Below are 26,554 nucleotides of genomic sequence, written 5' to 3' on the forward strand. Positions count from 1 at the left end.
TTTTGGTCCATTTATCGCAGTGTTCATGAATGAGCTGCCTGCCCGCTGCTCAGAGCTTATTTCAGATTCATGCTGATGTTTCCATTCTTCCTTAAAAAAATAATCAGCGCAGCCAGAAGTTATTCATTAACTCCGTGTGTATGAACTGTCAGTAGGGCACAAGGTCACCACAAAGATTGTTGTTTGTGATGTTAGTATGAGGTACTAGCAGCCTGTGGATATCAAGTTAGTTATTACAGGATAATATATATCTACATCTCAGATATAGACATGTATGTATATATAATAAAGACTTAATTTAAATTTATCCACCATAGTCTGTTTATAAGAATAATTTTAAAACAACAACACACTTTTAATGTTAAAAAAAAATCAAAAAATTAACACATTTTAAAAGTTAAACAGAATAAAGGAATGATCTCTCTTTCGCATTAAGTAAAATCAGGAGTTGCTGCAGGTTATTATGGGGCATCGGGGGCAAACTAGTGCACCTTGGGATACTTGCACAGAAGCCAACTGGGAGAGTCACATGCTCTATTACAAAGGGATATAAAAGGATATTAGGAGGTAGGAAGAAACCAAACTTGATGGTTTATTGTGTGCTTTAACGGCTATCCTTATGTTATTATTGCCTATGAGTAATACATGTATACCATCAGAATGCTAGAGTTATGTTGACAGGGACAGTTACTGGGTCGTGGTTTATTAGAATTCCAGCAAACTTGTTAACAGCGTACCGTAAAGACACAGCTTGACTCCACACCATCTGCTCAACTAGGAGGTGTGCTCTGCTACATGTGCTGCAGACAGTGCTGTAAACAATGGAGTCCGAGCATCTCTGCTGAAGAAGCTAGATTGTTGCACCATTTCAAAATTAATCTAAGTATCTTTTTATACAACATGTCTGGAAAAAAACAAAGGAAGTTTTCATATTGACGCATAGCAGACAACATACACAGGTATCGTTCAGGCTGTTTAAGCAGTTTCAGCAACATCACAAGTGGGATGTATGGCACAGGTCAAATCTACAAGTTTGCTATGGATAGACTGCTACATAGCTAGATAAATAAAATAATAAGAATTAAGTTCAAAGAAAGCAGATTGAAAAAGTAACAGACGACACTAGGTAGGCTACAAATACTAACAAACAGTGATTCTATAGAAAAAGATGTATTAGATATCAGCAGATAATATCCATCCATCCATTATCTATACATCGTTTAATCCTCACTAGGGTCACGGGGGGCTGGAGTTTATCCCAGCTGACTCAGGGTGAAGGTCACCAGTCTATCACAGGGCTACACTTAGAGACAGACAACCAAGCACACTCACATTCACACCTACGGACAATTTAGAATCACCAATTAACCTCAACATGTTTTTGGACTGTGGGAGGAAGCCGGAGAACCCGGAGAGAACCCACGCTGCACGGGGAAGAACATGCAAACTCCATACAGAAAGATCCCGGGATACCAGGACGTGAACTGGGGAACTTTTGCCCGCGAGGCGACGGTGCTAACCACCGTTCCACCTTGCAAATAGATATGACCCTTATATAAATATCTTGATGGTGGATGGAATGAATGTTTACAACTGGACAAATTCTGGATTGAGCACGTGTTTGGTATCATTCAGAATCCTTTGTGCCACTCTGAGCACAGACTTCAAATACAAAGGTAGTGACATTGTTCAAATTTTTTGCTCATGATCACGTGACAAGTCATCACATTTGCGAGCCAGTCTAAACTACAGTCTCTAAAATCATTTGATCAAACAAAAACACAAGTTAAACGAGTTAAACCAGAGCCTAGAATTAGAGAAAATATTGTATACTTCAAATTTATTTCAGACCCATTTTATTCACACAAAATTGACATATACTAAAATTACATTCCAAATATCCAGCACCTAACTTTTTTGTTATATTTGGAATGAGAATTGTACAAAAGCTCAGATACATGTCAAATGGACAGCACAAGCCTTCATGTGATATCCCACGTTTCTGTTGGCAGACAATAGAGATATAAAGGAAACAAAAATCCAGCTGAGAGGAAACATAAACATCCTTCATGTTCAGTGTTTTTCTAAGGCCACTGCCAACAAACTTCAAAGCAGATAGATCAGTATCTGACAAAAAGTAATGCAGCGATGCCATCTAGTGGTGTGACTCTGTACCCCGACAGCACACACGTTTCCTCCTGACCTGTGTACTAAGGTCACATGACAGAGAAAATACCACAGACTGATCTTCACCAGTGCTTTTCAGGATTTACAGTAGCAGATTGAACACATAAAGCCTTCGACCACAGAGCAGCTTCTGCAGGAATACAACTTTTGACTCCTCTTCACTCATTGACATTCTTTTTGTAGACCTGCTTGCAGACTTCTCCTTCGCAGTACATCTCCTGAGGGTAATAAATCACAGAAATATTGAGTAAAGACATTTTCAGGAAATATTACAAGAATAAAACAACCTAGGTTTGTCATTTTGATAAATAAAACATCCACATTCTTATTCCTACCAGATGAAGCTTGTCGTCTTCAATCCAGTGAGCCCAGCCTCGGTTCTTCTTCTCCCCATGCTGTTCACACACCAGTTTATTCCCCTCCCACGTCACCAGCGACTGAACAGATGGCAGAGAAGAAGAGAGAGGGCATAAATCACAACACAGAACATTTTTAGCAGCACGCATAAAATCCAATGCACATTATCTATAAACCACTTGCGGTCGTTGCGTTTCTTATTGCTTTAAATACACAACTCTGCCATTCATCTTCACCTTGACAAGTCTGTTGTCCAGTCCTTGCGTGAACTCCTCAAACTCTTGGTTCACTTTGAATGAGACGGTGTAGTTTCGGAAGGAGCTGGTGGTTTTGATGATGTACTGGTCCCCCGGCTGCTCAATCACTTTCCTCAGCTTCAGCCTCGCAGCAATCTTTCGGAGGTAAAAGCTGATACCTGGAGAAGCACACAAAGTACAAATCAAAAGGGACCAAACTCGGCCACAGGCAACGAACCCATTCCCTTTGCTCACACGGTCCCATGCATGCCGTGAATAACACTGCTGCAACTTGAAGCCAAAATCTTTTTTTCTCTCCATTCTGGCAGTTCATTTCACTCTGTGTCCTATTTCATGTTGGATGGTTGTACATGTGTGCATTTTGTGCTTGACCTGGTGTGTTTGCTTTTATGCCCCTATGTTGTTTTTAAAATTGTGTTTTATCTTTATTTATCTTGATCTTATCTTATCTTTTCACTTCCTTGCTGTTATATTGATGAATGGTGGAACACTGAGTACTTTTTTGTCTTTTTTTCCCCCGTTGTCACTCGATCAAGCACCTGCCTGTCCGGTTCAATGCGTGCTTTGTTAAGGACTGCTATCATCTGTTTTCTGAAAAACAAATCTACCCATTAATAAAGCACCCTTGAACCTTTACTGTACATTACAAGTTTGAATGACAGGAGATCCAATATTGCATCCTACGTTCTACAATTTAACGTATCACAGAATATTTTGGGATGAAAGCAACATGCTTCAAAGACTTACCCAGTGCAATCATGTAGCCCTCAATGTTGGCACTGCTGATCATGTCCCATGTGCCACAGAAGCTGGCAGGCATGTTGATCACCTATTTTCCTCCTTTAGAGACGTGTGGGAATAAACTGTGATCCTCCACCTGCTGAGCTGATGCAGAGTCCGGAAAAGACGCCGAGGCTCTGGTGTTCTGTGAGAAAGTTGGTGGCGAGAAAGGTAGGTGTGACCTTTCTGGGTTTGTTGTCACTGTAAAGCGAAAGCCAGACGTGTCAGACTGGTCTCGCCGCACACTTTACTCGTAAATACACCCGTCAAGATGCGCCGCAGGTATGTCATGCATGTGAAGAATACGCTGCTGACCTTAATGTTTCCCATCAAACCAAATGAATGAATTAAACTAAAGAGTCTGTCTGCAGCCACATATAAGCAAAATTCACCCATGCTTCATATTCATGTTTACTGTCAGTGTTATTCCCCCAAATTCTTTTGTTTAGTTTTCATTTTTACGACTGATGTAATTGCGTAACAGGAAAGGAAAGAGTCAAATCACAACTGTACAGTAAACCTGGCTTTAAATCAAACGACTGGTATTTTCATGAAGATGAACTACATTAAAAAGGCACACCTTCCTGTGCAATGAGGAAAAAAAAACATATTGACGCCACTTCATACTCTGGCACGGAATTGATGTGATACCAGCTTGACAAAAAATCTAACAACCTGGAGTTTGTCCAAACACTGAAGTGGTTTTTCTCCTCATGACTAGCACGTCAGCAGGCTGACTGCTCAAGATTTTAAGCAGAAGTTGTTTTTTTTTTTTTTTTAAATCATGTTTCATTTCCTGCCAAGGAATAAACTGGGTCATAGAGACACATCCCAGACCTGTTAATCACCTGTTCAATAAGGTGAGCATGACTTTGGGATGTAATGATGTTCAGTCACTGCTTTCACACTTATCAGGCTTAGTCATTTTTAATCAAGTTTTTCTTGTAATTTAATATAATTACTCCAACATTAAACGTAAGATGACAAAGTACTAACTCTGATACTACTGTAATGGAATCAGAAATACTTTCATTTTCTTGCCACTTCTTTCACAATGAATCTTTGCAATTTGTTATTTCAGCTCTAGTCTTCTGATAGTGATGCTTGTCTGAGAGACACTGTAAGTTCACAAAACAGCATTTTATTCAAACAGCAAAGGTGTCACTTCCTATTCAAAGCTTCTCATCAGTGTGACTGTAACAGCAATAAACAGCTCCAAGGCAAAAAAAAACAAACCGGGTGGTTTATTTAGAGTGTAAAACAAATAACGCCTTCGCTTTCAAATCTGCAGCACTGGTGTTTAAAGCATATAGCCTCCTTTTAGTGTTTGCCTGAGGGAGTGTACGGAAAAATCCTGCTCTAGGCACAAAAACTGATGAGAGGAGTCTACTGAAGCAACAGGGAAAGAAATTGTGTGAGAGCAAGTCTACATTAAAATGAATTTGTTCATGGTCATATTTAATGCAGTACTAACTGACATGTGTTGATCGCTTCATACAGAATTGTAAAATCTCTATTTAAATAACTACACAGCAGCTGCATTTAGAAAGTTAAACTGTTGTTCAGTCACTTTGTTTTTGACTCGTGTACTTTTACACACACACACACACACACACACTGAGTTACAGCAAAGTGAAACTGACTCCCTTCATTCAAGTAAGTCTGAATATTTCACTGAAATGCACTCATTGACAACAGTCTGTTAGAGAAGTGTGTTCTATACAGAAGGCACTGGTGGAAGCTTAAATAAACTGGATGTGTTAGCTTTGAATTCACAGCATCCTCAGCTCGTGGAGGCCGTCGTGTATCTCTGAAGGGGTGCTAGAATCACATCATTGTTTTTCTTCTCGCTCTCAGCACTGTAGAGACGGTGCTCTCCGATGTAGCAAACGACGCTGTCTGGCAGCAGGTATCTGATGCTCCGACTTCGACGCAGCGCCCGCCGCACGTGTGTGGCTGAGATGTCATTGCTGACCCATTCGCGGACTATGTGGATGTTCTTGCGATACTTCCACAGCACGTCTGACTCGTGGATGAACTTGTGTGGGTCGCTGCCACTGCGGGTGATGCACACCATACCGTGGCTGCCCACAATTTCAACGATATCCTCCGGCTTCCACAAATTGGGAATCCCAAAGGACTCCAGGACATCAGCTCCACACAGCAGCATCAGCTGAAGACCATCTGAGTGTAAAGACAAGAGTTCAGTTATAATGGAAGCCATGGTTGTCTCTCTCTGACAGATACAACTCTGACATTCACTGTTTTCATACAGTCATCCTCAAATGTATTCACACCCTCTCATTAAAGAAGGAAAAAAACAGCTGTCACTGAAATAAGTTGAAATTGACAAAAGTAACAATAAATAAAAAAGTTAATGAAAATCATGACATTACTTTAGAATTGTGGTTCAACAGAAATATATGAAAAAAAATACTTTATTTATCCCAGAAGGGAAATTCAGTTTCATATATATATATATGAAACAGCCAAAAAAATAAACAAACAAACCAGCATGAAGGGACCCGTGAACTAATACTTTGTTGAACAACCCTTTGAGCCAATCACTGCAATCAAGTGTTTTCTGTAACTCTCAGTCAGACTTCTGCACCTGTTGACAGGTGTTTGGATTTTGGCCCACTGCTCATCAGCAAAGTGCTCTAGTTTGTCTGGGACAGTTTTTTTTTTCCCCCCTAATTATTCTTCTCAACCACAATTCAAAAGCAATGTCTTATTTCACTAAATTATAATTCAGCATTTTTAAAAATTTATTCTTACTTTTTTTCAGTTTCTAGTTATTTGAGTGACGATTGTGAATTTTGCCTTTTCTTTAATGGAAGGGTATGAATACATTTGAGAACGACTGGGAGTCGTCAGTAATCTCCAGCGGTATCGATAAGTTATTAGAACTGCACCAGTTTTGCACATCAAAGTCGGTTTACTGTTCTGCATATGTGAAAAAAGTTGCATAATGGGGGAGCTGCGTTAAATCTGATAAATCACCAGCAGTGATATCACTCAAATCAGGGTGTGGAGACAGAAAGGAGCAAGCTTACATTAACCGTGACTATCATAACACACACGTCAAAATGAAATGTCAGTGGTCACGTTGCATTGTGAATCACGTGGGGTCCAGGTTTAGATAAGGAAAAACAATGTGTGGTATAAAGAAAGACAGTATCAGCTACACTGACTTACTTTCTTTAAACAGTCTATTGTAGGTCTGAGTGAGCGCAGTGCTAGAATTGTGGAGTCGGCTCAACACTTCAATTAATCATCTTAATGGAGATAATTAGAACATGAATACATGGCACAGTATGCACCTTGTGGCTGTATGCTGAAAGAATTAAAATGCAATACACTTCATTTATTTCACCCTTGGAGGCTCGTCTCTTGCTGTCTTACACCTGTCTGCCTTTGTGTGGTGTGATCAGGTGACATCACCACACCAGAGTATCCACACCCTTAAATCTTTACCCTCTGTTAATTAAGCTGAATACAGTAAATCCTGAATACTTGTCACCTGTGAGGATTCAGGGTTTGGAAAAGGGGAGTTAATGACAAAACATAACATGACATAACATACCTGACCCTTTGTGATTAGACGAACTCTCAAAACAGTCTTGTATGCGCCTCTTTTTTGCATACTTAACTGTGTCCACATCATCGTTGTTCTCCATTGCTAGCAGTTCCTCATAGTGATGGCTGTGTGGATACAGACACAACAGTTGATAACAATGCCATTATTCAAAACCATCCATCCATTATCTATCTATCCCAGCTGACTCAGGGTGAAGGCAGGGGACACCCTGGACAGGTCACCAGTCTATCACAGGGCTACACTTAGAGACAGACAACCAAGCACACTCACATTCACACCTACGGACAATTTAGAATCACCAATTAACCTCAACATGTTTGTGGACTGTGGGAGGAAGCTAGAGAACCCGGAGAGAACCCATGCTGCACGGGGAGAACAGGGAGACTCCACGCAGAAAGATCCCGGGTGTCCTCACCAGGGTTGGGAACCGGCGACCTTCTAGCTGCGAGGCAACAGTGCTAACCACCGCTCCACCTTACAGCATAAAATAATGATAAAACACCCAAATATTCAAAACCACATAAACATTATTGTCTCTTTCTCCAAAGTACATTTTTAGTCAAAATTTAACTTTAACTTTGTACACAACTTTCTGTGTGTTTAGTTCGGATTGTGAGGCTGCAGTTCAGATGCAGTTTGAGTTACTTTTTTTTCTTTCATCAAGTAATTTCCAGGGGGAATTCAGTGATTTATACTAATAACTATCCTGTTTGAAACATGACAGTTGTGCAGCGTAGCTTTCAAATTAATTAAATTCTTTATAGCAGCAAGTCAGAATCTGTCAGATGAAATTCAGTAGAAAGAACAAAAGTAGAAAAAGGTCACTCTTTTCTAAAAAATATCCAAGCAATTAACCAAATATTGAAAGAAGTGGCTTTTGTCCAATTTTTAACATTATAGTAAGGTTGCTATCTGGAACTATCTTGACATACTGTGTTTGAAAACAGACAATAAAGTCAACATTTCTTCTTTTAGGGTGACAGATAATGATTTAAAAAATAATTCAGACACAATTCAGAGATTAAATGACATATTACACTCACACACACACACACACACACACACACATATATAGATATATAAATAAAACTTTACAATGTAACTGGATGGATTTTAATGCCCTGTAAGAATGAGCAGTGGTGATGACATGATACAAGACTTATATCAAGCCAGTTAGCCTCTTGGAGCTGCTCTCATTTGGTAACATATGTGCAAACTTAAAACCGTCATTAATCATTTGTCTCACAGCTAATCGAAAACTGCTTGAGAGTGTGCTTGTAATTGTTTGTCACTGCAACATAGTGGTGAAGTTACGACAGTTTTCAAATGCTTGAGTCAAGGCACTGAAGCAATAAGAAATCTAACAGATACAGGAAGCACAGGCACTGTCACTAACAAGACATAAGATTTGTCAGCTTACCGAACAACTTTAGCTGTCTCCAACCACTCTGGCTGCATGCCCTCCCAGGAATCTACTGTAATCCAGCCTGAGTCTTCTACGGCCAATTTGGCCATCTCCAGGCGGTGGCAGGCCTCAATCAAACCCTTTTTCTTGTAGCCATCACAGACTGGAGAGATGATTCCTTTCACCACTCTGTACTGACCTTTGACACAAAGGAGGAAGTGTGATTTAACAAGAGATTACAAACAGCAGCACAGCAGATGCAGGTACTTGCTTCAAAGCAGACTCAGAATTCAATACCTGCTTTTACCCGCACAGTGTGTACATGACTCCACACTTCAATGAATGACTTAAAAAAGAATCATTTTAAAGGGTTGGTGTACTCACTGTATAAAATAGTAAGGTTTCTTTTCTCTAAAACCTTGTCTTTCAAAATGTATAGATTTCCAACTTTAATATATCTACACAAGAAACATCTGTAAGTGAACACATTAAGTTGTTTGTATGAGTCCTTTTAATCTATACAATCTTATTACGAATGCATAAGAACAACATTTAAAAAAAAAAAAATTATGTTCTTTCTTTACCTGCAACATAAATTTTTGGTAACACATATGGAAACAGTTTTTGGTTCGGTTTGATTAATGTCTTTTAATTTTAAACTGAGGGTCTCGGACAAAAGTTATGTTTACTAAAGCTTTATTATAATGATTTTTAAATTCTCAACATAACAATGTTAATTTACCAATCACTGATGATGCTACAGATACAGTAACAAGGAATTATCACAACGACTTTTTGTCAACTCTAGTGAATAACCCTCTACGTGACCCTCATGTAAACAGTACAATAAGTTTGTATGTGTATATTATATATTTTTTTAAAACATTGCATAAATATTACATCAACATATCGCAAAACTAATTTTAATTCCAGCAAAATGATTTCAGTCCAATTTAAAGACGAACAAGGCTATTATCACACAAGAAACAGACACATGCATTGATGCAGGTCTGTAGCTTGAATTACTCTATTACATGTATTTTTCATCTCACCTGTCTCCTCCAGATGATCTCGCGCCAGTTCAAACATCCTCAGGTGCATGTTGGTGATGGGGTTGAAGGACCCGCAGGCCAGCAGGACCACTTTGGTTTTATCACCACTCATACTGGAGCTGGGCTTACACTACAACAGCAGAAACGAAACAGTGAGCAAGGTTTAGCTAATTGCTTTCACTTGTCACATGTCAGAAACCGCTTTGGTGCTCTGAACTTTTGGAAACTCTGTCTGCATCCATTACACCACAATAAAAGAGTCAGACAGAAGCAACAAATGAACAAAATTAAAAGTACCTAAGCTATATGCTATACCATCTTTATTAAAAGTTAGCATTAAAAAGTAAAAGTAGCAGACGTTAGCTTTATCTGAAACCAGGCAGCGCAACATATTTATTTACGGACACCATCAGAAACGTAAAGGATTCTTAAGCAGAGAAGACATGAACTTAGAGCCGAACTTAAACAGCAAAGCTTTTCTAATATAAAGTTAAGTAATGCGGTCATTGTACTACCAGGAGAAACACCGTCGTTCTACTATGTTGTGTTGTTTCGCCTATTTCCTGTAGCGACGTAACTGACGTACACATCGACCAATCTGATTGGTCAGAACCAAACAGGAAGCTGAGAGCCGCACCCACATTCATGAGCTACATTCACAATCACAAATCCTTAAACCTCCAACGCAACGACATTTATCAAACGTTTTAGATTTTATTTAAGTGCCTATTTTTTTGTAGAATTCCACTTCGGCGTTTTGTTAATTTTAATGCTACATTCGTCAGGCTGAAAAAAATATTTTACTTGTCGCAAGATTGATTTTCAACTGTTTACAAAGAGAATCCCGGTGAGATATTTTCTGTTAGCATGCTAGCTAGCTACTCAGCTAACTAAGCAACTTTAAGTGCTTTCACGAGTTTCCAGCATAAACATTAATCCAGCTTGTGACTATAGTAGATATTGTCTCACTGAGGGAACAACTGTGTTGTATAGGTAGCTTCAACGACGCCTTTCTGATGCAGTCTAATTAGCACGACAGGTTAAGTTATCTGTGTGCAGTCATACTCAGCATAACCTGTTGTGGGCTGACAGTTCTCTGTTTTGTTCTCAGGAGGTTTGAAACACGATTTTAACTAAGGATGGCTTCTCGTGGGAAATCAGAAACCGGCAAACTGAGGCAGAATATGGAGGAACAACTTGACAGACTGATGCAGCAGCTTCAGGACCTGGAGGAATGCAGGTGCAGTGTAGAGAGTTTAACTGAATCCAAAGTACTTCAGTATATATTAGCATTCATTTCTTATCCTTTCTTTGTTTATTACAGGGAAGAACTGGATGAGGAAGAGTATGAAGAGACAAAGAAGGAAACCTTGGAACAGCTGGAGGAATTCAATGACTCCCTCAAGAAGATAATGACAGGGGACATGACCCTTGTGGATGAACTCAGTGGAATGCAGCTGGTATGGACAATCTAATCAATGTATTTATTTCCTGTTCTGCCAACTCACAATATAAGTCAAGAGAGAGGCCTAACAACTCTAGGGAGGCAGCGTCCATCTGCCTCGACTGGTTGGTGTGAGAGTAAAGGGGAGGGTAAACAAAAGCACACAGAAAATCAATCTATGAAAAGGCCAATAAACACTGGGGAGGTTGATCAGGACATGAGCTGCAGCAGATCGGAAACATGTAGCTCCTTAGTTGGAGATGCCTGCAGAGAGGACACAACTATGAGACAGAGAAGACGCAAAAATGGTGGCATGCAATGGTGGCATATAAATGTATGGAGAGAAAGAAAGGACAGTAGAGGAGAGGTGGTCATGCATCATTGGAAGTCCCCCAACAGCGTAAGACTAGGGCAGCATGACTAAAAGATGGTTCACGGTCACCTGAGCCAGTCCTATTTATAAACTTTGTCAAGCTTTACCTTAAGAGTAGAGAAAGTGTCTGCCTCCTGAACCCAAACTTGGAGATGGATCCACAGCAGAGGAGCCTGATAGCTGAAGGATAGACTTCAGGAACTTCAGGAGTAAAAAAGGGAGGGAAGTGCTGTATTGGGTTTGTATGGTAGAATGTGGTCTTTAACCCTTTTCAGGACTTTTGGGGGAAATTTATATATGTATACACACACACACACACACACACACACACACATAAAGAGGGACATTTGTCATGCATTTAGAACCAAAAATATGTCAACTTATCAGAAAATTTATTTAACATAGTATAAAAGTCTAGAATGAATATCAACAAATGTCTTGCACATATTCTTTCTTGGGGTCCAATGGGCCCAGAAAGACATACGTATGGCAACATGAAAGTCCTGAATAGGGTTAAGATACAATGGAGTTTGTTATTCAGGGTTTGTATGTAGAAATCAGGATTTTAAATTCTATTCTGGATGTTCCAGGGAGCCAGTGAAGAGATGGCTGGAATATAATCTCTCTTGCTGGTTTCCTGTCAGACCTGTTGTTGCAGCATTCTGGAGCAACTGGAGTTTTATTAGAGAGATATTGGGCCATCATGATAATAAGGAATTGTAATAGTTCAGCCTAGAACTAACAAATGCATGGATTCGCTTTAAAGCATCACTCTGAGACAGAATGTTCCAGAGTAAAAGTGAAAGAAGGCCTTCCTACAGAGTTCCTGTATGTCTGGTCACAAATCAACAAATAACGTACAACCACTGCACACTATGGGTGACACAAAGATGTTATAGCTCATCAAGAAATGACTAGAACAGTTTAATGACTTGTGGAAATGTTCGAATGTTTCATACGTGTCTGTCTTCATCAGGCCATCCAAGCTGCCATCAGCCAAGCATTCAAAACTCCAGAAGTGATCCGCCTTTTTGCCAAGAAGCAGCCGGGACAACTGAGAACCAGACTAGCCGAGGTTTGGATTTTGGATATCGTTATTGTCATTTAACTACTCAGCTGCTTCGTGGTTGTTTATCTGTACACTGCCTGGCATGAAAACTGTCCCACTGCTGTGTGACATTCTGCGCAGATGGACCGAGACGTGATGGTGGGGAAGCTGTCGCGGGACGTGTACACGCAGCAGAAACTGGAAATCCTCACAGCCTTGAGAAAACTGGGAGAGAAGGTGAGGAAGAGTCACAGCAGATGTGTTCTTTTTTCCACAGATGATTCAGTGGCTTGTGCTCATGAGTCCACATCAGCGTCTTAAAGCTGCTTTGATTTGTCTTAGTCACGAAGCTGTCACTAGACTGACAGACCAGTGACTTAAAAAAATGCCTAAATCTTACCTCTAAAGGAGCTGCAACATTTTAAACGTGTTGTGATTTTCTGACAGCTCACTCCGGAGGATGAGACTTTTCTCACTGAAAATGCTACAGCTGTTCTGAGCCAGTTTGAAAAAGTGACTGCAAACCTGGGTGAGCATAAACATGTCTGCACTGGAACATTTAATCCCTCAATTTTTGAGGGGATATTCATATTCATCTTGTTTTTCCTTCCTTTTTCAGGCTCTGAAGACAAAATTATGGCTTTAGCTAGCTCTGGTGTGAAAACCAAGGCATAGCGATTCTGAAAATGTTAATTTTAAGTCAACTTCTTTGTTCTTACCGTGAAAAAAATGTGCCAATCGATCACAGATTTTTGTAAATAATCGGTGCACTTTTAGGTGCCACTGTAGACGCTAACACTTTTTAATAGTATTGTTTTATACTTGTCAACTTTTTTTTTTTTTTTTTTAAATGTCTTGTCCAGATGAGTGTAAAATTGTATTATAGGTACGAGCATGTGATTTGTTAAATATGATCGTGAATGTAGCCGACAGCGCAGGCGGTTCAAGAAGAATATTCTGTTGTGATTTGTGCTGTGTTCTTTATTGGGTTGCTGTGTCTGTTTTAAAACATGACAATTCAACAGTTTGCTGTTTTTAAGATGTGTGCAAAAGCTGCAAATGTTCATGATGTGGATTATTTAAACTAAACGTTGCCGTGTGAAGGGCTGTGGACTGGATACCAGAAACACCACACAGAGCAGAACTTTCAAAGTAACATCATACACAATGACACTAACAGTGGCAAATAATGTGGTGAGCATAGAGAACGTGCAGTACGGTATTCATACAGGAAGGTTTGACAGAATACCACCTCTGACATTTCTGCCAATCACCTCTTTAACAGGAGTTTAAAAAAAATCTAACATAAAAAATATGCGCATTCTCTGTTAGGCAGAAGTTTAATATTGAATACCGAAAAACCTGATAACAAAGTGTTTGGGGTAAATACCACTTAAATGCATTTCATTCCCCTCCTCTCATTTCTGCATTTACCTTTTCCTTCCACTGTCTCTCAAGTAAAGGCACAAAAATGCCTAAAAAAAACCCTAAAATATCAATCCATCCATTATCTATACACCGCTTAATCCTCACTAGGGTCATGGGGGGTGGAGTCTATCCCAGCTGACTCAGGGTGAAGGCAGGGGACACCCTGGACGGGTCACCAGTCTATCACAGAGCTACACTTAGAGACAGACAACCAAGCACACTCACATTCACACCTACGAACAATTTAGTATCACCAATTAACCTCAACATGTTTTTGGACTGTGGGAGGAAGCTGGAGAACCCGGAGAGAACCCACACTGCACGCAGAAAGATCCCGGGTGTCCTCAAACCGGCGACCTTCTTGCTGCGAGGCAACGGTGCTAACCACTGAACCACCTTGCAGCCTGAAAAATGATAAAACACCCAAATATGTTAAAAAAAAACCCACCTGAAACAAGTCACAACTCTGATAGAAATGAAATACAAGTAAGGACTCTTCTATCGATTTTCTAACCCAACACAGTATTAACTGTATGAGCATCCTAAAGCTTCTATCTCTAACCTGAGAACCTTTCAGAACCTGCTGCTATTGAGTACAAATACAGCGCTCAGATGCATCATGAGGGGAAAAGAGCCCCATTAAATCTTCAGTTAAATCTTTATAAATAAAGATAAAAAAGCTAAAGATTTAGCAGGATAAAATATGAAAACACCTCCCACCATCTGTTGAAGCAGCACATCTGAATGCTTTAAAACCATTTTAAAGTTAATCCGTAGATTATCCTCCTTCTCACCTCTAAAGAACTGCAGTTCAGTGCATACTTTGGAGGGCAAAAAAACATATGGGAGAGTTTACAGAGTTTGGTGTTTTTTGCTGATCCTCTACATGCATTCATTGATTGTCAAGCTATTTAAACTGCTGGAATTTACAGTAATGAAGTGTGATCTTGTGATCAGAATTCATGTAAAAGTTGAAAGTTGAAAGACTGTAAACACCAGCTGTAGTGTTGATATTCAGTTTTGATGCTACTCTGAATGTGAGTAAAAAAAAGAAAAAAAAATCAGTAACATGGTGTTTTATTTATTATTTACTGTGTTTAAGCTGTGAAATGATTTCTAGTTTTACACTCTAGAGGATTTCCTCCACCAGAGGGCAGCAGTGCTCCAGACTGACAACACTTGGACCAACCAGGGTGTGTTCCTCTCCTACAATAAACCAGAGCTGTGTGTGCTGCGTTTATAGCACAAGATGCGACCGAGGCAAAACAAGAGAAGACAGAATTTATTCCCCATCTCATCATCCTTTATTTTGTTTACGAGCAAGCATCAACTTCACTACAATTTGCCTTTCAATTGGTAGAAAAGTGAGAGCAGCTCCAACAAGCACAAAGGAAGCATCCAACCGTCCTGAAAACATTGTCACCGTCCGTTTTGAGCAAATTTTTAAAAGAAAGAAAAAAACAAAAACAAAAACAAAAATATCTGGAGTGTCATGGATGTGTGAAACAAGACAATCTTGAGAATCAGTAGTGTATCACGTCTCCTTTCTCACTCCAGTCTCACAACCCCACATGGAACGAACACAAACTTGTGGTTCATGCAAAGTCAATTCAAACCCCTTTAGTGTTGTTACAGTATGGCTGCAATTCAGGTTGTTAGGCAGTGACATTCATTTCAACCAAACCTCAGCTCGGGGGAAAGGGCTGATCGGAAACAATATAACCCAGAAAAGTGGAAATGGTGGAGCCACTGTTGGCTTCGGAGCCGGTGTGAAAACATCATGGTACCGTACTTTAAAACCGTCGCTGAAATGTGGACATGAAGTGTGATGAAACTCGTGAGGAGTTGACAGGCTTATACTTTTGTGAATTTCATGCTGCCCTCAAAATCATTTCTCGACAACTCAGGCAATAGGACACTGTTCAAAAAAACAAAAAAACAAACAAAAAAAAAGATCACCTTCCACTATACACAAATAGGTCAGTTAACAGTATACCCAAGTATGCTGCCAAAGCAATTTCATTTAATGTACTGTACATCTTTTTAAAGGTGGATTCCGTCAATATGATTTAGTACAATATCTATAGAAGATACAATATGGATCTACTTCCTCTAAACATCAACAAGGACACGTGACATCTATGTAAAATGTTTTCACTTTTTAATAAAACTAGCGGTGGACTATTTGTTACGACGAACTGAGAGGAAACGTATCCCCAGCTAGCATTGAACAGATTAAAAAAAAACAAAAACAAAGTTGCCACAAATAAAAGAGCATGGATAAATGTTATTAATAGACCCGCTAATTACGCTATGATCGGCAAAAGGCACTCCCATCTCAGCCGGCTCAGACCTGATCCCCCCCCCAGAAACCTTTATTTTACTTTTTATTACAAGTCCAGGTCATTATGTAGGAGAGAGTGTTCACTACATTTCCAGCACAGACCTAGAAAAATCATGAAACGTCCACTGTGTGACTCAAACCATCAACGGTAGCTTGGAAACTGTCTCCGAAAAAGAATTAATATTGTAGATTCACACGCCAAGTTAACTCCGGGTTTACGCCACTACCTGCACGCTGCGACGCCCCAAATCTGGTCTGAATTAATGCAGGTTTGGGAAATGTTTACACTCATCTTGGTAGCCCCAAAAAAAGCATGAGACGAACACTAAATATTTCCAGGGAGGGAGGTGGGGGAGGGAGGTGTAGGTACGTTTTTTTATCTGGTTCTGTGAAAGATATATACAACAGTGATGGACAACAGTGTCTGAGAGGAGATAGAGGTTGGACACATTTTCCCAATCAATTGTATAAGCTTTGATACTAATACCAGAAGGAAAATAAGTTTACCAAATGTAAACAAATATCTTAGAACAACTCTACAGTACAGTTCCATGTACAATAAAATCTAGTGGTCTACTGCAAAAAAATATCTCATTTTAAGATTCCAACAAGAAGGAGATGGGTTTGTAAAGCGTTTTCCTGCTGTCGGACCCTCACTTGTAAATTCTACAATAAAGACAGCGAAGAAAACAGTTTAAAAACATATCCGATAAATGTATTATTATTATTTCAAGGTTAAATAGCCGTGCCATGGAAAATAAACTTGCCACAAAGCAATTCTTTCATTTCACTACTCTCCCAAAAAAAAAACTATTGGACCAGTCTCCACTAAAGCTCTGTCGGTCATAAATATGCTTTTCTAGTAGTGTGAAAGGTTTGTTGTTTTTTTTTTTTTCCTCCTTCCTACTTCTGTCAGCACAGTAGGACTGGGATAACGGACGAAGGCTTTAAAGCTGCTGAGGAGGAAAAAAAAAAAAAAAAGAAGCTCTCTGCTTGTCCAAATACACTCGCAGAAATTTTTATTAGTACCCATATTTCAAGATCAACAAGCACCGCTGACCCGCCGTCTGTGAGGCTCCGCGCGAAATGTCGATTTTTGTACATTAGCATTTCTCTGAGCACGATTAACAAAAAAAAAAAAAAGAAAAAAAATCCCTTCTGTACAACAGTGAGATCTACTGGGAATGAAATACACTGAACGCCAGGAGTAGAGCATTGCCACCTGTGCAAGCAAAGCAAAAGCATGTATGAAGCTGAAACCGTCGACCAGTCCTGCCTACGAGAAAGAAACGATTTTTTTTACTCCTTGCAAAAGAAAGAAGAAGAAGAAAAGAAAGACAAAATGGACACCACTTTGTCATGGAAACCTCCGCTGAACAGTCCTGGGTTTCTCATCGTGAAGCAGACATTTTTGTACAAGCATGATGGAACAGCTTTTGCAGAAATTTAGCGACATGCTACAGCCTGTGTGACACAAATATTCTACATTACGTACTGCGTCGTTTTAGATATTGGACCCCTGTTGAGTAGGCCTTCACTAACACATTGACTAATTACATGGTTTCTTTATATTTACAAAATCTTTAAAAAGCAATTTTATTTCTCTACACATATGACTTTCCAAATGTCCTCATGCACTAAAAGAAGAAAACGAACAAAACAAAAACAAAAAAGAAAGAAAGAAAATGCAGTCTACTTGTTAAAAGCATCGTTTTTGTTTCACTGTGGACTACAAGTCAAGAAAACTCAAGTCAAAGCTATTTGTGAGTTTAGCAAATCTAAAAGCATTAGCAAAGAATATACATCAGGAAAACAGAAATGCATTCTCCTTCCGAAAGCCTCACATCTGAGAGAAAACAAACAAAAACAAAAAGTGCAGGGTTGGCTTCCTCACACAGTTCAAAACAAATGTTGGCCAAGTTTTCCTGGGAATTAAAATATAATAAATAAAAAAATAAAAAGTAAAAATCAGCAATCCGGTGATGACTACACTACACTGAGTACCACCACTAAGATAACAACAGGAAAACCTTGACCATATATACGCTGAAGGGAATTTTTGTTTTTCCTTTTCTCTTTTTTTTTGTTGTTTGTGTGTGTGTGTGTGTTTTTTTTACATCATGGCTCCTAGACATGAAACTGTAGGGAGGGGAGTGTGTGACGCAGTGAGTGAGTGTGAGTCGGTGATGTGTGTGTGTGTGTGTGTGTCAGAGCTCGTGTGGCGTGTGTTTGTGTGTGTGTGGTGTTGTTTTTTTAGTAGGTGAGGGTGGAGTCGTCCCACTCCAGCTGCTGCTGTCTGCTCGCCCCCTGCTGGTCCTCTGGCTCGCCGCCCTCCTCGTCTTCGCTGCTCTCTGACTCAGCGCTTGTGATGTCGTCTTCCTCCTCTCCGTCCTCGCTCTCCTCCTCCTCTTCCTCCTCCTCCTCGCTGCTGTGCTGGTCCTCGTACGTCTGCATTAGAGAGAACGAGAGAAGGTTTGCGGACAGTCACTTTGTGAGATGTTGGTTGGGTGTTAACTTACGTCTACAGAATTGAGTTGTTGTTGTTGTTTTTGTCTCTGATCGAGGTCTAACACATACTATTATCTCAGGATAATACACACCTCACGCTAGTTGAGTTGTAACATTCTGTTCTTATATCATCTTGTTCTTTGTACAGTGCGATCCCGTTATTATCATGACTTCATGTTCTTTTGTCTTTTGTTCTGTGCTGTGAACTCAAAGAGCTGCTAAATGCCTTTCATTGCTGTCTAGCAGTGACAATAAAGATCGATTCTCTCTATTCTGTTCTAATAAAATCTATCCAGTGTTCATGCTTCACAGCTGAACAGCTCAGCAACGCATTAACAAAACAACACAGCATTTCTGCATCTGCTCCATAAGCGACAAAATCCTGTGTTCTCCCACAACCGTGTCAGAACATCTGACGAAGGTATAGGCCACTGATTTATTTATTTTTTTCTCAATTGACTTGTCTTTCCTTCTGCTATCTGCATGTTACCATTTACACAATAGAAAACAACAACAACAACAACCCCCGGGCTGCAACCTACCACAATGAAGTTATGCCAAGTATTTGGATGGTGCAGTGAGGCAGCCCTGCTCGTTTTTAAAATGAGATAATCACAGTGCTCGTCTCCCCGCATGCAAATGTTCCACCAGAACAATTCCACCCGTCACTATTTTCAGGGAACACAGCCTCCGCCCATGATTGTTTCAAAGAAATACAAGCAAGCCAGAGCAGAACATCAGTGTGGTGCAGCCACACCGTTATGTACAACAGAATGGGATGGCTAAGCAAGACTAGAACATGTGTTGTAGATGAGCTGTACTAGCTGGCTGCATTGTGGGAGTTTAGCGATGACACAGACACCTATGACACTGTTATGTCCTCTGGCCAGCACTAACATTCTTTAAATATCTCGACACAGCTCACATTGTCCCGTTCAGACGTGAGAGCGACAGCAGATGTATGCAAAGTTCGATGCTGATAATTAAAGAACTGTTGAGTGGCACCAATTCCGACCTTTGAACTCGACGTTACTAATCTACCAATATGTTTGCTTTAAAACGAGTTTTTTGTAAATTAAAATTGAGTGTTTTAGCTCTGTTTTACACCAAACGTCCATGTATACTAACATCACATGAGCAGGCATATGTAGATTCATCATTCTTTATGAACATATGTTTGTTTTTAGCCTTATTGTACGTCTGTAATCCTTGTCCTGCTCCTTCCATACCTTATCTGTATCCAGCTGCTGTAACATGTACATTTCCCAAGGTGCAGGATCAATAAAGTCTATCTTATCTTACTCACTCTATGTGCAGATGTTGGTGTAAACATGAATAAAGAGGTCTGTTGTTAGGTTGTAGAAAACAGAATAACGACGATGGTGAAAAATCCAATCAGAGATCTCCCAAACAGCTCAACACATTTGAATTTTTTTGTTTTTACCGTGGGGCATAAGCATCTTTTTTCCTCCTCTGTCCCTCCTGTTATTTCCTCTCATCTCTCTGCTATCAGTTTAATAAAGGCATGACATGTTGAAACATTATAAAGAAGACACGTGAGTTTAGTCTCATGTAACAAAAAGACAAAACACATGACACAAAGTCCACACTTTTAAATACATTCACTCTCATCATGTCATAAACTGACCGAGATAATGACTAAAACCATAAAGTCCAAGACTAGGAAACTACATAACAACATGCCTAAATGGTTTAGTTTGTATCATAAACACCTTAAATTCAATCTGACTGCAATTTAATAGTCTTATAACTCAATAAGGACCCTGACCACTTACACCTAAAAGGCACAAAGCTTCAGGGTCAGACACAGCAACATCACCAAAGCTCTTTCAACACGGCACAAATCTGAATTCAGTGCAGTCGGACTAAGCGACACGTGCATTAAGAGAAACCGAAAGCATGCCTTCAAAAACTGCTGCGATAAATTCATCACCTCAATAATTGTTTCTTATGCATGACAGCAGTTTTAGTTACAATTACAAACTGCTTAAAGATCAACTGTGAATTTTGCCCCGTTAAGGAGAAAGTTTGAATTTCACTACTCAAGTTTCAAATGTATTCAAATGTACAAGGTCTCAATTAGTGGAGATGTTCTTTCCTGCAGCAACCCGACGTTCTGATTAAAGCAGCTGTAAATACTGCATGACTAAAGCAAGTCAAACATGGTAGTTAAGAAGCTCGTCGCCGGACCGTTTGTGACTACCAGCGAAGTGAAAATGATTAATTAAATGACTCAGAAATACATGAGTCCACTGTACAAACATTTATATCCTGCCCACAAGCTGACTCATTACCTTCACTTGGGACTTTTGCAAGACAACTTTAAAGACACTCTACACCCTGATGAGACTAACTGGTTACTAAAATAATCCAAATAGGACTTTTTCATTTCATTTAACACCGCTCGTATATCTGCAACAAAGTCTCTCCACCCATCCCCGCAGAACTGTCAATTATCAGAGCTCAGATGAAACTAGGTCGCACAGTCGCAGCATCACCCACAATGCAACAGCAGGTGAAAAGCTGTCTAGACTGCAACCTAAACACATTTTATTTAGAGCAGCGCTTCGTTGAGCAGCTTGGCACTTGCTAATCACCACAAAACTTTTCACTTATTTTGCGCCCATGCTAACAGCACGCGTCCTTTTACCTCCATGGGGTTTACGGTGATGGTGAGGGCCGAGTCGTCCCAGTCCATCTCGTTCTCTTTGCCGTTCTCCTGGTCTCTCATGGTGCGCTGGTGTGCAGCTCGGATGCGGAACACGCCCAGGATGATCATAAACACCAGGAAGCTAACGCACACCACAATGACAATGGTGGCGGCGCTGGGAACCACTGTGAGGAAGCAAACACAACAACAAGCACAAAATGATAGGTTAGATGTGAACTATCCATTTATACACGAGAACACAAAAACCTCGTTAACGGTCTAATGTGGGGAGACGCAGCTTCCTCGTCTGTCTTGAGGGCATTTCAAGGGCTTTAGCTTCACGGTGTGTCAGTGCTGATGACAATAGGCTCTTAGCGAACTGCACATCAATGCTTTCAGCAGCTCTAGGTGTGTGTCTCTCTTTAAATAGCTTTGCCTGTCTTCCGCCAACCTGCTCTACTTTGCCCCATATTAGCAGGGACGGGCCTCTCTTGTGCGGCGGTAAGCTTAGTGAGCCTGACAGCCTAGAAGATTACCGAAGCCAGAAAATAAAAGGTTGTGCTCGGAGCACCGCCTGTACAGATGTCACAGACAGCGCTCAAGTGTAATCCCTAAACTTGTGCCATTAAAAAAAAAAAAAAAAACAGGCAAACAACCAGTGTTTCATGCATGTCCTATTTCTGGTTAATAGATTATAATCCATCTGCAGCTATGCTTGCCATAACGGACACCAAATCTTTATCTCCGCACAACAATTAAGCAGATTACTGGTTTGATTATGACATTTAGTAATAATTTCAACAGATAAGTGATCTCTGCAAAAAAAACACCTTTTAATTCCTGTCAATTCATCTTTCGTTAACCCTCTGAAAGCCAAAACCCTATGCAAGGTAAGGTGTGGTATTTATTTTTTTGCACCATTAATCATAGCAGGAAATGGTAAACATAAACAAACAAACAAAGACATCATCAGATTTTCAACTGTCAGATGGTCCTTGAACTAATCGTTTGACTTTTGATTCTGTTGTGAAAAACAACCGAAACTAAGCTTAAAATCTGGATATTTCATCCACATTACATTTGAAAATATGCCAAAAATAGACCAAGAGAAACCATTACTGACTCAGCTGCAGCCAACAGTCACGTGAAAGAAATGCAGAGGTTTTTTTTAGCTGACCTGGGCTGAACTGCAGGCTGTGTTTATACAGAACCGATAGGAGACAAGGATGGAAACAAATACAAATGGAAGCAGTAAAATATCTAGAATATATAAAGCCAATATTTATTTCCACAGTATTTTAAAATCTGTGGGCATTTGGAAAAATGTTGCAAATGTTGATTCCATTTTTTTTTTTACAATTTTTCATCATAACACGAGCTTGTTAAGTAGAGCTGAAACGGATATTTATCTTTTCTTCTTGTGTCCTTAATAAGAGCACCAGTTTCTGCGACACAGCTTATGCCACAAAGGCCTGTATTGTATTTAAATGCTAATGTCTCACACGTCAGGCTCACATGTTTCAGTACCTGAGGCCTGGTGAGCGTTGACCAGGTTGTGACCCGACAGATCAACAGAGGCATGATGGACGGGGTTAATGAAGTTGGGCTGCACCATGGCGTTGTTGGAATGCTCCATAGGATTGGCTGTGTGGATTACATTGACCTAGGGAAGGGGAAACAAAAACCACAATCACACACGTAAACTGATGCAAAATGTTCTCCACACATCTCTGCTTTAGTATTCGGAGGGGGACAGGAATATTTTAGTAACACCGGGATGCGATTTGCCATCCTGAGTTGTTAATGTGTCACCGCTCTGTGACGTAAGTGATGCGCAGTCATACCTCGACCTTGAAATCATTGCTGATGTAGCGTCCGTTGAGCTCAGAGCAGACCAGTTTGAATTTCCTGTCAAAGAGAGCCTCTGTGTGCCAGTTCTTGTAGCGGATCAGGTGTAGGACCTGCTCATAGTTGGCCATGGTGTTCACACCTGGAACGCACAGAGAGGAGCTTGTGTCAAAAATAATAAACACCAGCTATTACCAGAAAGTGTTGAAGCACTTCTCTGTATTAGAGGGAACCGGAAATGCAGTGGAAATGCATGTTTGTGAAAAATGTTGACTGATTGAGAAATGCATCTTTACACTGACTGGCAGCAGATTTTATGGAAGTAACCCTGATTTTAAATCCTTCTAGTTTCCGCAGGTTCATCTGAACTTAAATTCTTGCAGATATTCAGCATAAATGACATATTTTAGTTGTTCACTTGTACAATGATAAAACACACACATTTCAGAACATTTCCTTGTTACAGCTACAGCTAATACTAGTCTTAGACACCAGGCCTGTGCGCTGTGGTGCGTACCGGTGATGACGAGGCCCAGGTTAGATGAGCTCATCTCCAAGGCGCGCTGCTGCAGCTGGGTCATGTCCACCTCCAGGCTCTCGTGCTCGCCGTCCAGCTCGTCTCCCACCACCGTCACTTCACACGTGTCCAGGTTGTGCATGATCTCCTCCGACACCACCGTCTCTTGGACTGAATGTACGATTAAGAGAAAATATTTAGACTGAGCTGTGGGAGTCATTTGAGTCTCTGACGTACAAGATTAATTCATTCTCAACTTGTAACCAGCACAGAAGATGTATTATGAGATGACACATTTTGAAAGTAAAATGTGAAACTGCATGATTGAAACAGTTCAGACAGTTGTGTATATTTGGAAAAAGTCTTCAGTACTCAAACGTCCTTCTCTTTACATCAAATTACAAACACTTTCCAAGCACACAGGCTAGTGACCCAGTTGTTTAATTATACGTTGGAGCAAAGAAACAAATGTTAGCAAAACACTAGAATGGCAAGTCTGTGGCAGAAGAAGGATAAATAACTGATACGATGAACAACTGTCTGAGCTCATACAATATAGGACACTGCAGCTTGGTAATTAGCAATGCTGGCAAATAGTACAACTTGTACAAAGTTGATCAAACATGTCTATTCAAACATGTACCACAGATTTATCTAGAATTATTGTTACTGCTAATGTACCACATGCACACACACATATGATGATCACAGAAAATATGTTCCATGTGCTGCAGGTTAAAAGCTGTAAAGTGTGTCTTTGTCCTAAAAAAAGTCTATGTTTTGTTACAGATTGTATCTATATGTGTGATTTATTTTATTTTTACTGAATGTGTACATTTTAAACAGCTGGTGTTAACCATAGATAACAGTTCAGACATTTACATACAATAAAAAAGGTATTTTATAATTGAATTTGAATGTTTTTATAGCCCAGCTGATGCCATTTGCTTATGAATCAAATTAATATTGCATGCAGCTACAGTGAGCACCTTTTGACTGTAAGCTCCTAATAAGTGACTCCTAATCATCGACTCCGACATCTTTGGCTTGTCAGATCTGTAAGGTGGGGCAGGGCAATGCAGGTAATAGCAACAGATTTCTCTAAGTCCCTTTGTCCCATATGGCCTGCTGTTCACCACAGGACATCGAATCTCGCTGTATCTATGTCAACCTCAGCGCAGGGCTATTGTCTCTCCTCCTCTTAGCTCCGATACGAGCTTAACAGATGGCAGGGCTGGTCACTGACCCCTCCCATAAAGTAGTAAACAACTTATCTCTTTTCTCTCTCCCTCCCGCTCGGTTCAATCCCTTCATCCCCCAGGCATAATCCTCAACATAGCCGGCTACTGTATATCTACACGGCCATCAACTGTACATTCAGTGAGGCTGCAGACCCTTTCAGTGTCAAAGGTAATTCAATCATGGATGGAATATCGCTTTGTGTGGCACAGGACTAATATTACATGTGGTTGCGTTTACGTAGACAGGCAGCGTATGGAGGTCACAGGATGAGCACACGAACAGCATGAAAACAATCCAGTGACAAACACATCCATGTGAACAATAATATCACTATCATTTGCAATATTGAGTTCAGCATCATGTGTATTGTTTAGTATTTTGATTTTGTGTGCAATATGTAATTTTTCAGGTGCAACATTTTCAATTTCACGTGCAATGTTCTATTATCATGTGTACTATCTCAGAATGACTATTACTGCCAGTAAAATCAGTATTTTTCTAATCTAGCTTGCTTATTTGTAGTTTCAGTCATGTATTGTAGTTACATCTTATTGCTTTTCTATTAGGCACTGTGTTTCTCACGTGAAGTCGTTTTATTTTCCGAGCAATACCTGGGAAAAGAATTTCCTTTAAGATTAATGAAGTTTTATCTTATCTTAAAAGGGTTGGGTGTATCTACTAACCCAATTATGTACAACTTATCGTTTTTCATGTTCAATATATCCTTATCATGCGCGATATAAATTTACGACCTCACCTTTGTCCTATTTGAGCTCACTTATTTTCATTTTCAGTATGCATAGTACTTATATTATCTTATTGCTTTTCTATTAGGCATTGCATTTTTCATGTTATGTAATTTTGTTTTCTGAACAATACCTGAGAAAAGAATTTCCTTTGAGATTAATAAAGTTTAATCTTGTGTTATGTTAAAAATAGGTTATCTACTATTTCCCTATGTCATTAAAAGAGGCTGCTTAACTATCCGATGTGCACATTTCTTACCTGTGGGGTCGTCATCGGCTCCCTCTGCAGCCTCTGACTCGGTGTCGGCCTCCACTTCACGGGTGATGGTGCTCACGATGCGCAGCTCGGGGAACAGCGTCACTCCTTCCTGGCTCTCAAATTCGGCGGCGCTGCGGGCGAAGTGGTCGATGCCGCTCAGGCTGATCTTGGGCTCTTCCGGCTGCAGCACCATCACGTAACCTTCAGCGTCTGGCACCGTTACGCAGGACTCCTCATTGAAGCATCTGGGGAAGATTCAACATTTAATACCTTGAAACCTGAATCTTTCATTGTCTTTGATGGACTAAAGTGGCATTTTGAATGTTATCCTGCTTCCAGAATGTCCAGTTGAGGAATTCCAACACATTGAGACACACTGTTACAGGTTGACAACAAGTCTGAGAAAAGCAAACACATTTCAGTCACCTGGATGGCAGCAATGATGAGAAAGTACTTAGTAAAATTGGTTGCTGCCAAATTACTATGT

General features: G+C 40.1%; 4 protein-coding genes across 7 annotated transcripts in view; 1 reads left to right on the forward strand and 3 right to left on the reverse strand.

Annotated features, from left to right (window-relative positions):
* Window positions 1-1,823: 1,823 nt before the first annotated feature.
* On the reverse strand, window positions 1,824-3,863 carry rbp7a (retinol binding protein 7a, cellular). Its single transcript, XM_008282592.1, has 4 exons — window positions 3,549-3,863; window positions 2,781-2,959; window positions 2,523-2,624; window positions 1,824-2,405 (listed from the first exon to the last, which is right to left on the reverse strand). The coding sequence occupies exons 1-4, from the start codon at window positions 3,619-3,621 to the stop codon at window positions 2,346-2,348; spliced, it is 414 nt and encodes a 137-aa protein (XP_008280814.1). The 5' UTR covers window positions 3,622-3,863; the 3' UTR covers window positions 1,824-2,345.
* Window positions 3,864-4,492: 629 nt separating this feature from the next.
* Window positions 4,493-10,228, reverse strand: nmnat1 (nicotinamide nucleotide adenylyltransferase 1). Its single transcript, XM_008282591.1, has 5 exons — window positions 10,155-10,228; window positions 9,640-9,769; window positions 8,603-8,786; window positions 7,168-7,286; window positions 4,493-5,765 (listed from the first exon to the last, which is right to left on the reverse strand). The coding sequence occupies exons 2-5, from the start codon at window positions 9,749-9,751 to the stop codon at window positions 5,365-5,367; spliced, it is 816 nt and encodes a 271-aa protein (XP_008280813.1). The 5' UTR covers window positions 9,752-9,769; window positions 10,155-10,228; the 3' UTR covers window positions 4,493-5,364.
* A 53-nt stretch (window positions 10,229-10,281) lies between these two features.
* On the forward strand, window positions 10,282-13,607 carry lzic (leucine zipper and CTNNBIP1 domain containing). 2 transcript variants are annotated; one of them, XM_008282593.1, is made up of 7 exons: window positions 10,282-10,486; window positions 10,751-10,879; window positions 10,964-11,099; window positions 12,433-12,531; window positions 12,646-12,741; window positions 12,952-13,033; window positions 13,124-13,607. In XM_008282593.1, exons 2-7 carry the CDS (start codon window positions 10,779-10,781, stop codon window positions 13,177-13,179), a joined length of 570 nt encoding a protein of 189 aa, XP_008280815.1. In that variant the 5' UTR covers window positions 10,282-10,486; window positions 10,751-10,778; the 3' UTR covers window positions 13,180-13,607. The 2 variants fall into 2 exon arrangements, with proteins under 2 accessions (XP_008280815.1, XP_008280816.1); XM_008282594.1 differs by having other exon boundaries at window positions 10,754-10,879.
* A 4,576-nt stretch (window positions 13,608-18,183) lies between these two features.
* Window positions 18,184-26,554, reverse strand: part of clstn1 (calsyntenin 1) — a 37,871-nt gene continuing 29,500 nt past the window's right edge. For all 3 annotated transcript variants that reach the window (XM_008282597.1, XM_008282596.1, XM_008282595.1), the window contains 6 exons: window positions 26,068-26,312; window positions 23,821-23,991; window positions 23,300-23,445; window positions 22,983-23,118; window positions 21,456-21,640; window positions 18,184-18,724 (listed from right to left, as the gene is read on the reverse strand). In XM_008282597.1, the coding sequence (XP_008280819.1) occupies window positions 18,530-18,724; window positions 21,456-21,640; window positions 22,983-23,118; window positions 23,300-23,445; window positions 23,821-23,991; window positions 26,068-26,312 (1,078 nt within the window). In that variant the 3' untranslated portion in view covers window positions 18,184-18,529. The remainder of the gene's footprint in view (window positions 18,725-21,455; window positions 21,641-22,982; window positions 23,119-23,299; window positions 23,446-23,820; window positions 23,992-26,067; window positions 26,313-26,554) is intronic.

This window comes from Stegastes partitus, unplaced genomic scaffold (assembly GCF_000690725.1).
Source record: "Stegastes partitus isolate 25-593 unplaced genomic scaffold, Stegastes_partitus-1.0.2 Scaffold278, whole genome shotgun sequence".
In the NCBI taxonomy this organism is placed as follows: Eukaryota; Metazoa; Chordata; class Actinopteri; family Pomacentridae; genus Stegastes; species Stegastes partitus.